At 40.2% G+C, this 17,906-nt stretch overlaps 2 protein-coding genes and 1 long non-coding RNA gene across 3 annotated transcripts in view; 2 read left to right on the top strand and 1 right to left on the bottom strand.

The window, feature by feature from the left end:
• The first annotated feature begins 551 nt into the window (after positions 1-551).
• LOC122659324 lies at positions 552-1,157 on the top strand. The gene has a single exon (XM_043854449.1). The coding sequence runs from the start codon at positions 552-554 to the stop codon at positions 1,155-1,157; it is 606 nt and encodes a 201-aa protein (XP_043710384.1).
• A 3,265-nt stretch (positions 1,158-4,422) lies between these two features.
• LOC122659879 (probable protein phosphatase 2C 59) overlaps positions 4,423-17,906 on the top strand; it is a 44,475-nt gene continuing 30,991 nt past the window's right edge. The window contains exons 1-3 of the mRNA XM_043855030.1: positions 4,423-4,606; positions 4,872-4,970; positions 5,526-5,684. Coding sequence (XP_043710965.1) covers positions 4,423-4,606; positions 4,872-4,970; positions 5,526-5,684 — 442 coding nt within the window. The remainder of the gene's footprint in view (positions 4,607-4,871; positions 4,971-5,525; positions 5,685-17,906) is intronic.
• LOC122659880 lies at positions 11,348-12,220 on the bottom strand. Its single transcript, XR_006332572.1, has 3 exons — positions 12,202-12,220; positions 12,070-12,117; positions 11,348-11,794 (listed from the first exon to the last, which is right to left on the bottom strand). It is a non-coding gene; the product is annotated as an uncharacterized LOC122659880 (long non-coding RNA).

Below are 17,906 nucleotides of genomic sequence, written 5' to 3'. Positions count from 1 at the left end.
GTTCTCAATTGGAGGGATATTAAGTTACCCAAAGAATGGTTAGTTAACGATATCCTTGATACCCCCCAGCGTCATAGGTTAGAACAAAATCAGAGCTTTGAATTACAGTCTTCCGAGAATAATCTCTATATCAAAAGGAGAAATTCCATTTCAGGCCCCCCTCCTTCTTCCTTGCCTATAACATCTACCTCGATGGCTTCCACCTCTTCTTTTCGTAAAGGTAAACAACCTTTGCTACCACCTAAGCCACCTAAGCCCCCGGCTAAACCGGTTAATTTGCCTTACTATTTACCTGCTAGATTATATAAAAGTAATCAGCAACAGGATGAACAGGATGACGAATATGGTGTTCTTACATATTTAAACACTGCATTACTGACGGTTCTGATATGATTTTTTCGACTTCCCAAAGTCCAAAGAATTATACTTATGTTAAAGGACAATATATCTTTCTCGGATATAAGTCCTATACCCTTGATATCCTTATGGATACCGGTGCCACCGGTTGCATTTGCAAATATAATGCACTACCACACCATTTCTGGACAAAGATGGACAAACCTGTTTTTGTCAGTGGCATTTCTGGACCCTCAGTCACCTTAGAGTACAAAGCTCTAAATATCCCCATTACTCTTGGCGGAAAGCAATTTATTATTCCCAAGATCACCTGTTTTCCTAATATGCATGGTGATTTCATTCTAGGCACAAATTTTCTCTTTAATTACATGCCCATTACCATCTTACCTCGTGCCTTCCGAATACAACATCCTACAGGCATAGTTGATCTCAAACTACTTTCTTCTCATTCTTATGTTTGTGATAAAGGTTTCACCCAAGAGCCTATCATCGTTTCTGTCATAGACCAAAAACATTGGATTTATGATAAGCTTAAACCCAATTTCAGTAATAATCCCCTGCTACTTTGGGATAAAAGCCCTCGGTTTTGCTCTATTAAGTTGGATCATCCATTTAAGATTATCCGAGTTAAACCAATTCTGTACTTTAAAACTGATATTGAGGAATTTGACAAACAGATTCCTAAATTACTTAGGTATGGATTAATTGAACCCTCAACTAGTCCTCATACCTGTACGGCAGTTATGGTACGCAACCATGCCGAGATCAAGCGTGGTAAAGCCCGCATGGTTATTAACTAAAGAAGGTTAAACCAAAATATTATTTTTGATGGATACTTTATCCCACGAAAGGATGTTTTAATCCATCGTGCTAAAGAAGCGGTTATTTACAGCAAATTTGATTGTAAATCCGGCTTTTGGCAAATTAAGCTCACGGAAGAATCTAGGCCACTCACGGCTTTTAGTATTCCGTTTAACAGGCACTTCCAATGGACGGTTATGCCCTTTGGATTATGCACGGCCCCACAAATTTTCCAACGATGGATTGATTCCATTTTCGGTAATCTCCCTTTCTGTGTTGCCTACATTGATGATATTCTTGTCTTTTCCAAGACAAGAGACGAGCATAAACATCATCTTAAGATTGTTGCGGACTTATTCCTACAACATGGAATAATTTTGTTCCCTAATAAAATTGATTTAGAACAAACCAGGATTGAATTCCTTGGTTTAATTCTTTCTGATCAAGGTCTCCAACTCCAAGATCATATTTTAGTTAAGATTAGAGATTTTCCTACCGAACTTGTTGATAAAAAACATTTACAACAATTCCTTGGAATTCTTAATTATGGCCGAACATACATTAAGGGTCTTTCTACCAAAGAAAAGAACCTTTTATTAAAATTAAAAAAAGATGTTGAGTTTACTTGGACCCCCCAAGATTCCAAAATTGTTCAATCCATTAAAGATGAGATACAACAATCTTGTCCAACTATTTACTTTCCCGTTGCCGGTGATCTATGCATCTTAGAAACAGATGCAAGTAATGAACACTGGGGATGTGTCCTTAAAGCATGCCCTCTCAAAAATCCCACTGAGGAACAAGTGTGCGGCTATAATTCCGGAAAATTTACTCCCCCTCAAATTAATTATCTCATCTATGAAAAGGAAATCCTTGCCATCGTTAATGCCTTGCAGCGATTTAGGATTTACCTTATTCCTGAAAAATTCCTTATACGCACTGACAACCAGGCCGTAAGAGATTTTTTAAAATCCAAAAAGCGAGAAGAAAATTCTAGAAGGATTAATTGGTACAACACCATTAATCAATATTATTTTGAAATTGTTCATATTAAAGGAACTAATAATTTCTTGGCTGACTATCTTAGCAGAGATGAATCCTCGACGCCCTCCGGACAAAGGTAAAGGTAAAATGCCTTACGAAGGTAAAAAGAAGAAAGCTTCCTCCTAAGGAATACTTCCCTTTCCCCCTCATCCTGGTGGAATACTCATCCGAGATCCCCAGTCAGCAGTGGCAGTTCCTACCCAAAGGTCTGCATTTGGAGCATACAGCCCTACCCAAAGGTCTGATTTTGTTCGAATTCCTGCCACAACAGTATAATTCACTCCATCCGTTTTTCAACCCTACAGTCCCTATTTCTACCCCGGAAATAGTCAAGAACAGGACAGTCAGGATCCTTTTTATTTATGGAATATGACCCCAGTCAGCTATTCACAGGCAGTACAACAATTGCCAGCAATGACTAATGTTCCATCTTCCTTCTCTCGGTCTGTTACACAAACGACCGATTTTCACAGACATGATGGAGTACCTACCAAATGGTACGAACCAATCAATAATCTCTGGCATGCACATTTGTCCGAACAAAAGAAACCTTTCCGGACAATTCTAACTCATTTCTCTAGATCTCTAGGAGCTTTCTACCAAAAACACCTAGATTTTCAAAACATTGTTCTCGACTCAATTAAACAAATTGATTGGGACGATACTGTTTCTCCTGAGAAAGTACATCCGTATTTCTGATTTTGTTGATAATAATCTAAAAGACCCCCTTTTCCACAAAATTAGAAAAATATGTTTATATGAAAAAGCACGGGATACCCTTCCAAATTTTCCCATTGATACAACGTCAATGTGATGAAGAACAATGTTTTCTTTACAAAAAATTTATGCTTGAGTATCCTAAAAGCATTTTTCGAACACATCACCAACAACATAGACTTATCTTCTACCCCGGACATGAACCCTGGAGTATTGCTGCTGTTGAATGGGGACTCGTCGGACAATTAGTTTTCCAAAGCGACTGTACACAGGTCCTCGATCAATTACCCATGATGATCCGCACCATGGTTGCTCACGCCACTTCTAATTGGCGATTCTCCGGTGGACTCGAATTCACCATTGCCAGTACGTTGGGATGGCGACAGAGAGAGCACTTCTTTCAGCCATATCAAATCTGGCACCTCCGACCGGCCTCCTGCTATACCTTCCAGGAACCTTCGGTCATCACAGATGAAGATGAAGCTGCTACCATCGCAAATCACTTCATCCATGCAGACCAGCTCTTCAAGCAGTCTCTCATGGCTCTACACAAAGAAGCCCTTACTCTCACTGCACAGCATGGTCTACCCGCTTTTCGGTATATTGTAGCTGACAGCAGACGTATTTTCGTCACCCAATTTCCTATGGACTACGAAATTCCTGATGAAATTGCAGCTGCTTCCCAAGACTTGGTCCTTAACCTACAGAGACTCACTCTGTTGGATGTTCCGGTTGCCCTTCTCTATGAAGTCGAGGAGGTGCTAGCCGAACTTGAAGCTCTGGCCGCAGCTGACGAAGCAACTGCACCGCCACTCACAGCTTCGGACTTTCAAATGGATTTGGATGAACTCAACAACGGATCCGATTGACTTTTTGCTTATGTCACCACCTATGTCAGCAACGCATTTTTGAAGCATCATGAACAGTACCCGACAAAAAACACTATTCATGAATTTATTAGGATGGAGATCTCCTCCTGCTTTTTAGTTAGGATACTAGTGACGGATAGCAGTCAGACTAGGACTGGGATGCTTCTGATCGGCCTAGATATGGATTTACATAATTTTCACTTTTGCCTCTCTTGCTGACCCTTTGAATACCGATGGAGGGTCTTCAAGTTTGGTTAGGTGTGTGTCCTTTTTCTCTTCTGATGGCCATGCCGAAGGTGGAGACTCAGGGAGTCAGGGTAGCCCTTCTCTTTTGTAAATTGTCCGGGTGTTTCCTGGAGTTCTTTCCTGTATCTTATTGTTACTATTAATATATTTCTTTGCTGATCATTTAGCAATAAAGACACAGAGTGAGTTAACTGTTGGACTTAACACTTTAAGTGTTTGTTTACGTATTTCACCTTCCCAATATACAGAATTGCATTGGTTGAGATCATCTCATGATCAGTGCAAGATTGTTTTCATATAATCTGATATTAGAGACTTGGTCATATCTCATAAGGACTTAATAATCTTACTTGTTTTTGGTACCTGTCGGAAGTTTTGCTGGTTTTACATGTCATATCACAGGATGGCCCCAGTAATAACTTGGTACCTGTTTTCTTGCAACAGTCAAAATGGAAAATTCAGCTATGGATATGCAAGTTCTCCAGGAAAAAGGTCTTCAATGGAAGATTTTTATGAGACCAGAATTGATGGTGTTGACGGGGAGATAGTTGGACTATTTGGAGTATTTGATGGTATGAATATATTTATTTTCATAATCATTATTATCAATATCATCGTTCTTGAATGCCTTAATATCACAAAATATACAACGAGAATACAGTTGTAAGGCATGGACGTCTTTTGCCCATAAAATTCCTGGTTATTCATTTTCCCTTTATTATTGCTTGAAAGTATATTTTGAATTTTGTTAGAGTCCAGTTGAATAATATTTAAATTTGCACCTTACAGATATCTTGCTGAAAATAGCTAAAATTTCTGCATATGTGATTGTTTTAGGTCATGGGGGTGCTCGAGCTGCAGAATACGTTAAACAAAACCTCTTCAGTAATTTGATCAGGCATCCAAAGTTCATCTCTGATACGAAGTCAGCTATAGGTGCTTTTCCTGTTTCTGTTACGTGTGTATAGTAAATTATATTAATCTAATGCTCATTGAAGAAGTTTCTTCCTCTCTTCCATTTGGTATCGAAGCCGGAGACACCTTCCTTTTGACCGAGAATGCATCTGGTTGACCAATGCTTTTAAAGGCAGCTCCATCTGTGACAGTATTGGCAAGCTTGTTTTTGGCTCTGTTGTCCATCATATTTGGATGAAGAGGAATCTTAGGAGATGGACTTCCAAATCTAGATCTTTCGACTTGATTTGGAAAGACGTCTCCTTTGAAGTTTCCTCTAAGATCAGCACTATTCCTCACCGGTCCCTCATGGATACCCCAAGGAGCAGACACATTGTTGTTACCTGGGGTCTGGATAGTAGTATGTTGCAGTCCCCTTCTAGTTTAAGGAGGACTTGACTCTGGTTTTCTTTCTCCCCCCCCCCCCCCTCTTTTCTCCTTCCGGCCCCCTCCTGGGCTTTGATAATACTTATTTATTCACCAAAAAAGAAGAAGAAGTTTCTTTAAGGTTCTTCTGATTACTCTTTTTTTCTGCAGCTGATGCCTACAATCATACAGACTCAGAATTTCTCAAATCGGAAAATAATCAGAATAGAGATGCCGGCTCAACTGCTTCCACTGCTATTCTGGTTGGTGATCGTTTGTTAGTTGCAAATGTTGGTGACTCCAGAGCTGTTGTTTGTAGGGGTGGAAATGGTGAGCCTCTAAAATTAGCTTTTCTGATTCCCATACTACATTTCTTTCCTATTTTTGTATATAAAGCATGAACTGGACTTGTGACGTTCACAAATCCAATTTTCAGGTTATATTCCCTATGGATGCACTGTTTATTATTACCAGAAATGAGAAAGCTTCCTTCCCTTTGTTCCTTTTAACCCTCTCCTTTTGTGCGCGTGGTGGACACTTGGAATTACTAACAGGATCAAAAGAGACCAGTTGGCCCAGCAATTTAGGTTGCTAAGTTAACAACTCATGGAACATGTGTTCTACGAGGTCTTTCCAAAATATTTTGAAACCTTTGATTCACAATTACCTCTTATTTTCTGCTTAATTTTGAGAGTTTCAGTTACCTCTTTCATTAAAGGCATGTATAAACATGAGAACACAGGATTAACTAAGACTGATGGAACTATCAGTATGATTAGTATAGGTAATTACTTGATCATTGGTTACTTAGGCTTTATTTTGACAGTGGCAACTCTGTGCTACTCTGGCTCAGTTTGTGGTTTTCTTTTTTTTTTTTTTTTGCTTTTAGAGTAAATTGCAGTGAGGTACCCTACATTTAAGAAAACTACGTTTGGGGTACCTCATGTTTGAAATATTATGTTTGGGGTTCCTTATTTGCCAGTTCTATTTAAGACTGGAAATATTTCTGGCTCTGCCCCTGGCCGGTTCTCTCACCCCGCCCCCATCTCCGTCTTCTGCCCCCACCCCAGCATCTCTCTCACCTCCCCTCTGTCCTTCCTCCCGCACCCCGACCCACCTCCCTCTGCAATTCCCTGAGCCAATGTATGAGATATAACATATATCTCTCCCCAGAAGCGTGTTGGAAGTATCTGTTATATGGCATGTAATTAATTCTGGGAAAAATTTAGGCTGTGTAAAAGATCCCGTAGCTGTATGGAGTATGGACAGAAGTTATGGTCTGGTGTTTCTTCACAAGTTATTGCAGCAGCACCATGCAAACTTGAATTCTTTGAGAATTGGACTGATTCTACATTGGAGTTCATAAGTTCAGTGCGCAGCACGAGAGACCTCTGAAGCCCCAAGCCCCCTCCTCGTCTCCAGCTCGGTGACGAGACCTCAACTTGGAAGACCCATTTTGTTGCTGAGGTCACCTAGATCACCCATTGCCCAGGGGAAGAAGATCTTTGAAGCGTTCTTGCTGAGACAAAGGAAATATTTCGACCCATTCACAGCTGCAATCGAAGAAGCACGTAAAGGTTCAGATCACAATCGAGGCAGAGAACGAGCACCCATTTCATTGTCTTTGAATTCTAGGCACAAAGGGACCAGACTGCTCTTGCCTTTAGGGTCTCGGAATTCATGTGGGAAGAACAATATCAACATCAGCAGCAGCAAGAGATGATTTTGAAAGTCTTTGTCTTCATCAACTTCATCTTCAAGGAAATGGAGACTGAAGGATCTGCTATTGTTTTGAAGCGCATCAGAAGGTCGAGCATCGGAGAAGGAACCATTGAGGAAATACTCGGCCTTACCAAAGAAGCAGCAGGAAGATGTGATGAACACCAGCGTCGACCGACAGCAGCGGCTTGGTGTCTGGTTCGACCTCGACGAGGAGAGGATCAGGTGGGGTGAGATTGCACAGAGGGTGGTGGGGTTGCGGGGCAGGGTAGGGTTGGAAGAAGAAGAATAGAGGGCAGGGAATGGGGAGATAGATCCTGGGAGTGCTTCCTCAAAAGGGGGGGGGGGGGGCAGAAGCCCGAGATAGGGGCGAAGGAAGGGGTGGAGGTGGGAGGGGGGGGGGGGGAGGGGTTTGAGAGAACTGATCATGGGCAGAGTTGGAAATATTTTCAGTCTTGAATAGCACTGGCTAATAAGGAACCCCAAGCATAATATTTCAAACATGAGGTACTCTAAACGTAGTTTTTTTAAACATTGGGTACCTTGGCTGCAATTTAACCTTGTTTTTATTCCACTTACATAATTGCATGTGTATGTAGTTTCTTTATTTTTCACTCTTTTGCGAAAGCGTTCAATTCATAGTACATTATATAGTATATATTCCTTTATTCTTGTCACTAGATTGCTAGTGCAAAATACTTAATTATTGATATGTTAATACATCAATTATATTATCAGGGATATTCTACCTGGATATTCCCTTTCCCATTTAGGTGATATAAATAGGTGTGGGGTTGGTGCAGACCTAAAAGGACTACAAGACAAGATCAAAATCTGGTAGAGAAGAGGGCTAGGACAAGGCCACGGTTTAGGGGGTTTATAAAAGAAAGGCTGCTGGTGGAAAGGAAGAAGAGAAGTTAGTGAATAAAATGATAGCATCAAGTTCTTGCTGACCTGTTGAAAGGAGTCAGCTGTTTTGATGGCTGACTTTAGCTGATAGGATGAATAACTTAGACAACTAGAGTCCCACTAGTGTCCCAGCCGTAGGAGTCCCACCTAGGTCCGCTGTAGGAGTCTCACCTAAGCTCGCTACAGGAGTCCCATCTAAGCGCACTTGAGTTCCACAAGTACTCTCACAAGAAAGTGTTTTGAAACCAAGGACTTGGGGTCTCTTCGGTACTTCCTTGGGATTGAAGTTGTAGGGTCGGACAAGGGAATTTTCATCTCTCAATGGAAATGTCTTAGACCTTCTACAAGAAACTAGCATGTTAGGCTATAAACCTGCAGATTCTCCCATTGAGGTCAATCATCAGTTATGTAATGGTATGGTTGAACCAGTTGATAGAGAGCAATACCAGAGACTTGTGGGAAAGCTGATCTACTTATCTCATACAAGACCTGATATTGCATATGCTGTGGGCATTGTCAGTAGATTCCTCCATGATCCCAGGACTTGCATCATCCTGAGATACTTAAAATCTGCCTCTGGGAAGAGAACTATTTTCTCTAATAATTGCCACTTGAAGTTTGAGATATTCACAGCTGCTGATTGGGTTGGATCCATCGATGATCGACGATCCACCTCTGGTTATTGTTCCTTCCTTGGACGAAGCCTTGTCACATGGCGTAGCAAGAAGCAGTCTATTGTCTCCTACTCCAGTGCGTAACTTGAATTTCGTGCCATGGCACAAGGGATCTGCGAGCTGATGTGTTAAGGGTTTATTGAGTGATTTGGGAATTGTCAGTGAAGACCCTAAAACAACAACAACAACAACAAACTCAGCCTTATCCCAACTTAATGGGGTTGGCTACATGGATCCAAACAAAACAAAGTGTGGAAAACATAGTTTTAACCAAAAAAAGAAAGAAAAGATGGGTAAAGAGAAATGGGGAAAGAGATGAGAGATAAAAAAGGAAAGGACACAAGAAAGATGGAAAATAAATAGAAAAATGAACTATGAAAGATGAAAGATAGTAAGAGGAACGAGGCATAGCCCAACCCGTCAGGAGAATCTCAGCTAAATGGGGTCTGTGACATAGATCCTTGACCTCAGTAGGCTCTGTCCGAGGTTGAAACAACTCACCCAGCTTGTCACAATCCTGCATGAGAGGGAAACAGGGAAGTTACCTAGCCAACCTGAGCCAAATCCTAGGCATCAGGTTTGTATTCAGCAAGGTACCCAAGCTCCTCCACTCAATGTTGCACAAGGCCAACAGCATCAAGGGCCCTCCAGCCAGGTTAATGCTATATATGCTTTAAGGAGTGGTCGTGAGTATCAACAGGTTAATACACCTCAATCTTTACCATCTCATACTCCTGTTGACTCTCCCCCTTCTGAAGAGGCCATTGTAACGCCTTCTGTTCCTGGTTCGTCTGATGAACCTGCAGAGATTCCAGATGATTTGGTTGAGGAAACTAAAGATGATTCTGTTGAGGAAGTGAAAAGGACCACCCCTGAAAGAGTTTATACCCCACCTGCCCCATTCCCAAATAGGTTGGTTGGCAAGAAGTCTCTTTCGGTGGAGAAAATATTGGATGTTTTTAAGCAGGTTCAGGTGAATATTCCTTTACTGGATGCCATAGCCTAGGTCCCCGCTTATGCTAAAGTCCTCAAAGACTTATGCACCCAAAAGCGGACTACCAATGTGCCCAAAAAGGCATTCTTGGCTGCTAATATTAGTTCTCTTATCGCACAACCAGTAGCAGCCAAGCATAAGGACCTAGGAAGCCCCACCATCTCTTGCACTATAGGCAACACCACTATTGATCATGCCTTATTGGACCTTGGTGTAAGTGTGAACCTGTTACCCTTTCATGTCTACCAACAGTTGGGATTGGGCGAGCTGAAACCGACCAGAATTACTCTTCAACTTGCAGATAGGTCGGTTAAAGTTCCTAAGGGGATGATTGAGGATGTCCTGTTAAAGGTTGGGGAATTTGTCTTTCCTAAGATTTTATTGTCTTAGGGCGCGTTTGGTTGTGTAAATCTTTTGGATGTGGTTTGATTGTGGATGGTCATCTACTTGAGTTACCATCTGTTGAATCGTAATTCCAGAAAATAAACTGTTTGGTTATCATGATTTGGTGACGTGATTCTTCTTGAAAAACTGTTTGGTTACCCTGAGTCTGTCAGTTGGAATCACCCTGAATCTATTTGAAAAACTTTTTGGTTACCCCGAGTCTGTTAGTTGGAATCACCTTAAATCTATCTGAAAAACTGTTTGGTTACTCTCAGTCTGTCAGTTGAAAATTTTATTTTAATTTTTTTTTTTTAATATATGGCCCCAAGGTTATTTGAAAAATGTTCTCAAATAAATAAGTGATTCAATTATCACCTAAAATTACTAATGTCATTGCTTGATTTCTTGTGGTTGACGTATAAATTACAAAAATGTGACTCCATACACATTTATATTAAAATGATTGGAACATGGTTTTAGTCACATAGTTAATACAAATATTAGGATATCTTTGTTTTTTGGTCAATAATCCATATCAAGTAGGCCTTGAGTGCAAAGACACAATTATATTTAATTACATAAGTCACAAATGTTCGGCAAACGCCCCCTCTCAACCTCCTCCAATGAGTGTATTATCAGGAAACGCAATCGCTCCAACTTTTTTTGATGGACAATTGCTCCAACTTGGAATACTGAGAAAGCCAACCTTTCAACCGTAGATAACGAATTGGTGAATGATTTGATAGCGTCGACACTCTTCTTTAAAGAATACACCGCAGGTGCACACTTCACCAGAAGTAGAGATTCGTGTTGATAGTGAACCGTGAAGAGAAAATGAACAAACCAAAATGCAGTTGCAGTATCCAAATCCTCATGTGGATGAGGATGAGAACATGAGACCGAGCCGAGATAGAATGATAGATACCATCTTTTTAATTTCCATTGCCCTCCAGGCCTCCACCACCCATCACTCGATTAGAGGCAAGAAAACATTTAAATGGCGTGCAATCAGAGTAGAGAAACACTCATCTATTAAGGATTTTTCTCTTTTCAATCCATGCTATTGATTTTATCTGTAATTGTATGTTGTTGAAAAGATTCTTGCTTTAAGAGAGAGAGAGAGAGGGGGGGATTCGAATCAAAGAAGAGCGCAACAAAACCCTTGAAAAATAAACAGGTGGGATCATACACTGTAAAGACTGAATTGTATAAACATAATTTAAGGAAGCAAAACCCTAAAAAAAAAAGTGGCATCATACTAGGTGATGATAGAATGGTATAACCATAAATTAAGGAAGCATAAGTGAAGAAAATTAACAAGAACTCAAACTTCCATTTCCACTAGAATACAGATCAAAGTCTACCACATCTAAACCAGTCCACAAAGTTGAGGTTGCATGGTTTTAAATATCAGTCCTGATAACATCAGCCAACTCAGCTCAGCAAAACCACTATTTACCATTCATAGCCGAATCTGCATGGACTGCATTTCCATCATCTAAAATCTTGCCATTGACTTGTGTTCTGTCTCTGGACCAACAGAATTCACCAATGTCAATGTCAGCAAACCAGCGTGTTTGGGCTGGGTTGGTAAGAAATGTGAGGGGGGAAGACTATTTATAGATATCATACCCAATCTGCAGAATCCCCAGAATTTCCATTCAAGAGGACATGGTGCTCTGGTTTAGTTGTGCTTGCCTTGTCTTTACCACTCAACGGAAGCAAAGGAGATAATGAAGCATTGGTCTTATCGGGGAGTTCTGTATGGAGAATAAAACCAAACAACTGATTAAAAATAAACTCTGGCATTTTTTGGGGGTGGGAAATTACAAACTCTCAGCATTCCAAAGTTGAACTATTCATTTGTACCCCAGAAATAAAATGTTTAAACTAACTATTTGTCAAAGGGATCCAAACATGTCACCAAAAAAATCTTGAAGAATGGATGTTGATTCATTTAAAGAAAGATCAATGCCTCACTATTGGGGGAAAAGCTAAGAGAAAATCAAAGCAACAGCAAGGGTCAAATATTCACCTGCCAATTTCTTATCCACGAAGCAAAACCACCAGATTTACAGTATACCTGCAGGTAAATCAAATTGATCAAAGTCAAGAAAGAACCAGTAATATTCTTCGAAAATCAGGAGCCAAGGATAAGGCTTTGAACAATGCAACAACAATGTCAAGAAAGAACAAGTAATGCTTGTTTCTTCAGTTGAGTTTCTCCATTATGACATGCTATACTTTATTTTTAGAGGGTTTTTTTTTCAACCCCAATTTCTGCAATTAGTCTGCATCTAACCAGCAGACCTCTATAAGATTTTTGGGATCTTATTTCTCCCATCTGGAAGGACATTCGAAATTTCGAATCTAATTTTATGTCATTCTGACCTGCTGATTTGCTGCTATTGGTGAACACCTTTATTCTGAACTTTTGGGCTTCAGATTTGACTAATATACTCTTCCTGGTTTTTATATCTTCATCTATTGCATCTCATCTTGTGGGGACTTTGTTTCCTGTTGGTTTTACTGTTATTCTCCTACTTTAGAGACATATCAGTCAGTGTTGCTATTGAGGATTATTTGCTGGCCAGAGGTATCTTACTTGGATTTTTTTGGTTCTAATTGCTATCTATAATCTAATCACATAAAGGCTGCGATTGGAATCCAAGGCAGATTCTAGATCGGCAGGTAAGGAATTAGGGCCAAAACTGGAGAAAACTAGTAACCAATCCAATAAGAATCAGATCTGGTCCAAGTTTAGGTCAAGTGGTCTAGATAGGGTGAGGAATAGTCCTGCAATACAAATTTTTATGTTAATTCAAGTGTAAGATCTTGAATTATAAGGGCAAACTTCCAACACTAAGTCTCTACAATAAAGTAAACATAGTAGGTTCAATACATGCTACTTGTTCCCTTGTCTAATTGCATAGTATCCAGGCTGAACGACAGTTTAATACCCCAACCTCCTAGAATAAAATATGGCTTGAACACAGGACTAGACAATTGGAATAAAATTGACAGGAACATAGGACTCTGACAATTGGAATAAAATTGACTTGGAACAGGACTGGACATATCCCAGCCTCAGTAAGAAACTTAAAAACATTAAAATAAAAGTACATAGTGTCCTACAACTATCCCACGATTTCAGGTTCCTTGGGAACTAGAATTGAACCGCAGGTGCTTGTTTGAACCAGAAAACTGGTCCAAAGTAGAACCAAACATCTGCAGGTTCTTCTTCTTTTTTCCTTCTACCAGTAGCTGACTACAGTACCACAAATGGTGGGGTTGCCTATGTCATTGTATCAATATCAGCAACTTTATCAACCAAGCAAGCATGCATACTCAATGAACTTTTACTAGTCTCAATAATCAGTAACAGAATCGATTATCTACATACACAGATATCAGCTAATCCTCATCAGAAACATGTCTATATATGGACATGTGAAGATACACAAAGATCAGACCCAAAGTCTCACTGATCCCAACCAAAGAGATCTCAAGGGCCCAAATCAATCCGGTCAGAAATTGAATGGTCTCCAGGGCCCAATGGTTCTCTCTTTTAGTAAACGAAAAATGAAAACAAAATGAATATGCCATGTTCAGTTGGATAAATTACACCTAAGAAACTAATCATGACAGCAATAACTAGTGAATCAGAATTAGTAACATGCAGAAAAAAAGAAAGTACGGATGGAACCATGTTGTAACAGGACACACAGGTTAGCAGTAAAATTACAACAGAACTTCAAATCTATACCAGAGAGAGACCAGCGAGCACAGAAACAGAGAAGCAAAAAAAAATAAAAATAAAGGAAAATTCCAACAGAACTTCAAATCTATACCAGAGAGAGACCAGCGAGCATAGAAACAGAGAAGCCAAAAAAAAAAAAAAGAGGAAAATTCCAACAGAACTTCAAATCTATACCAGAGAGAGACCAACGAGCATAGAAACAGAGAAGCAAAAAAAAAAGCAAAAAAAAAAGAAAAAAAAAAAGAAAAAAAAAAAGGGGAAATAGAAAAGAGAAGAATGAAGAGCCAGAGAGAGACCAATGAGTATACCTGCAATCCAAAACTTGACAAAGCCCTATACCCAAGTATCTCTGCTCCAAAAATCCCTGCAATCCAAAAATTGAAAACCTAAAAACCAAAAACCCTAAATCGTAGAGAGAGGGAGAGAGACCAAATAACGAGAGAGATAGAGGGCCAGAGAATACTGCTCACCAAATTTCAACGATTTCCAGGTTTCTAACGAGAGAGATAGAGGGACAGAGAAGACCACATCCACAAATCTCTTCTCACGATTTCGAATTAGGGCAGCCCTGAAATCCAAAAAATGAAAACTGGAGAAGAAAACCCTACCATCTTAATGTAGAGAGAGGGAGAGAGATCAGATAGAGAAGCAGATAGAGAGACAGAGAAGACGCAAGCAACCAAGCACCTCCTTTATCTTGCAGGTCTTCTTCGTGCGTCGAGATAGTAGAGAGCTTTTCGCCTTTTTTGAAAATATGAGTCGAGTGCTCTTGTGATTTTCGAATTAGGGTAAAGTCAGATATGGACCACACTATTTATGTTTAGGCTTTGAATCATCATCCATATCTGAGTTTACCTATAAAGGTGAACTCAGATATGGATTGTGTTTAGTTATAAAATTGGAATTATGTAATTCTGGTAATCCAATAGAATTAGGCAACCAAACAGTTTAATTTTTTTAGAATTGCGATCTAAGTGAATAGCGTTCTGTTGATTTACGCAACTAAACGCACCCTTAGATACCCAACCTACAGCTAATTTTAAGGACCAAATCCCAATTATCTTGGGTAGACCTTTCCTTGCTATTAGTAATACTTTAATCAATTGCAGGAATGGTCTCATGAAATTATCTTTTGGCAATACTTGTGTGGACTTTAATGTGTTTAGGTTGGGCAAGCAGCTTGATATGGATGAAGAGGTACATATGCTTCAAGGATTTCCTGATGATGTTGATATTTTCTTTGAGATTGATTTTGATACGGGATTTCAAGAATGTAAGCAGGAATTGGAAAGTGTTGATGATACCCCCTTATCTAAGGTCTGGAGCATCCAACCACCATTAGAGCCCCTTGAACCGTTATCCACCTCCATTCCTAAACCCTCTATTATTGACCCCCCCACATTAGAGTTGAAAGCATTGCTCTCCAACCTCAAGTATGCCTTCCTAGGGCAAGATGATACTCTCCCTATAATTATTGCTTCTGATTTGACTTCTATACAGGAAGAAGAGTTGATCAAGCTTCTAAAAGAACATAAGAAAGCCATAGGTTGGACCATGTCAGACCTCAAAGGTATTAACCCCTCCATTGTTCAACATCATATTCATCTAATGTAGAGTTCCAAACCTTCTAGGGAACCCCAAAGGAGGGCTAATCCTGTTATGAAAGAGGCAATCAAGAAAGAGATCCTAAAGTGCTTGGATCATGGCATAATTTATCCTATTTCTGATAGCCAATGGGTGAGTCCTGTGCAGGTTGTGCCAAAGAAAGGAGTCACTGTAGTTGAGAATGCAAATAATAAATTGATTCCAACCCGTATCCAAACGGGATGGAGAGTGTGCATTGACTACGAAAAATTGAATGCGGCAACTTGGAAGGACCATTTCCCCTTGCCTTTTATTGATCAGATGTTAGAGATTAGCTGGCCATAAATATTATTGTTTTCTTGATGGATATGCAGTTTATAATCAGATCCCTATTGCTTTGGAGGATCAATATAAGACTACATTCTCATGCCCTTATGGAACCTTTGCTTACCGGCGTATGCCTTTTGGGCTTTGCAATGCCCCTGCTACATTCCAAAGGTGCATGATGAGTATCTTTTCTGATATGGTAGAGCACTTCCTAGATATGTTTATGGATGATTTTTCTATTTATGGCTCTACCATTTCTAATTGCTTGCATTACCTTTCTTTGGTTCATAAAAGATGCATAGAAAAGAACTTGGTCTTGAATTGGGAGAAGTGCCACTTCATGGTGAAGCAAGGCATAGTTCTTGGTCACATTGTGTCCAAAGATGGGATTCAGGTTGATAGATCTAAGGTGGATCTCATTGTTAATTTACCACCACCCAAGAGTGTGAAGGACATTAGATATTTTTTGGGCCATGTAGGTTTTTATAGAAGGTTCATTAAGGACTTTAGCAAGATAGCTAGACCTCTAACTTCCCTTTTGGCAAAGGACTGCCCATTTGAGTTCTCCCTTGAGTGTCACAAGAGTTTTGAGCAATTGAAAAGAGCATTGACCTCAGCCCCCATTATTCAAGCTCCAAATTGGACAATGCCATTTGAGCTTATGTGTGATGCCTCTGATTTTGCAATAGGGGCTGTTCTTGGGCAAAGAATCAACAGATTGCCTCGTGATTTATTATGCAAGTAGGACTCTTGATGATGCACAGCTTAATTATACCACCACTGAGAAAGAATTTTTAGCTGTTGTATTTGCTTTAGAGAAGTTTAGGCCCTACTTGATTGGTTCACATGTGATTGTTTATACTAACCATGCAGCTATCAAATATCTTGTGCAGAAGAAAGATGCTAAGGCTCGCCTCATTAGGTGGGTCCTCTTGTTGCAGGAATTTGATCTTGAAATTAGGGATAAGAAAGGATGTGAAAATTTGGTTGCAGACCATCTATCCCGGCTGCCTAATTCCTTGACTGTGGATTCTCCAGTCAACGAGAATTTTCCTGATGAGTTTCTGATGGCAGTGTCTAGTGAACCTTGGTTTGCTGACATTGTCAATTATCTGGTTACGGGTGTGACATCTGCACATTGGTCCACCCAAGATAAGTATCGTTTCTTTTCACAGGTGAAGTATTTCTTTTGGGATGATCCTTATATTTTTAAGACTTGTCTGGATCAAGTAATCCGGAGGTGTGTTCCTGATCATGAGCAACAATCTGTTTTATCTTTTTGCCATGATCAGGCTTGTGGAGGCCATTTTGGGCCCAATAAGACAGCGGCCAAGGTTTTACAGTGTGGATTTTATTGACCTACTCTTTTTAGAGACGCTTTTACTTATTGCAAGGCATGTCCCTCATGCCAATCTTTAGGGCGTCTCACCAGGAGAAACATGATGCCCCTCCACCCAATTCTGGTGGTTGAGGTATTTGATGTATGGGGGCTAGATTTCATGGGGCCTTTCCCTAATTCTTTTGGTTACCTGTACATATTACTTGCTGTGGACTATGTGTCCAAATGGATTGAGGCAGTTGCTTGTAAGACCGATGACCACAAGGTGGTTGTGAAATTTCTGAAGAACATCTTCTCCCGTTTTGGTACTCCCCGTGCTATTATTAGTGATCGGGGCAAGCACTTTTGCAACCGGCCCTTTGAGGCCCTCATGAGGAAATATGGTGTCATTCACAAGTTGGCCACACCCTACCATCCCCAGACCAGTGGCCAGGTTGAGGTTTCAAACTGGCAGATAAAACAAATTCTTTAGAAAACCATCAACCCAAACCTCAAGGATTGGTCTATAATAGGTTGGTAGATGCTTTGTGGGCCCATAGGACCGCCTTTAAGATCGATCTTGGTCAATCTCCATACCGTCTGGTGTATGGAAATGCGTGTCACTTACCTGTTGAGCTTGAGCATAAGGCCTTTTGGGCTATCAAGAAGCTCAACTTTGATCTACCCACTGCAGGTGCCCATAGGAAACTCCAACTATCTGAGTTGGAAGAGCTTAGAAATGAGGCATATGAGAATGCCCGGATTTACAAAGCAAAAACCAAGGCTTTCTATGATAGGCACATTTTGAGAAAATCTTTTGAGGTAGGCCAGAAAGTTTTGTTGTACAATTCTTGTTTACACATCTTTCCAGGTAAGTTGCGCT

The sequence above is a fragment of the Telopea speciosissima genome, chromosome 4 (assembly GCF_018873765.1).
Source record: "Telopea speciosissima isolate NSW1024214 ecotype Mountain lineage chromosome 4, Tspe_v1, whole genome shotgun sequence".
Classification (NCBI taxonomy): domain Eukaryota; kingdom Viridiplantae; phylum Streptophyta; class Magnoliopsida; order Proteales; family Proteaceae; genus Telopea; species Telopea speciosissima.
Note: the sequence above shows the minus strand (reverse complement) of the source record. Positions and strands in the feature narration are given on the sequence as shown.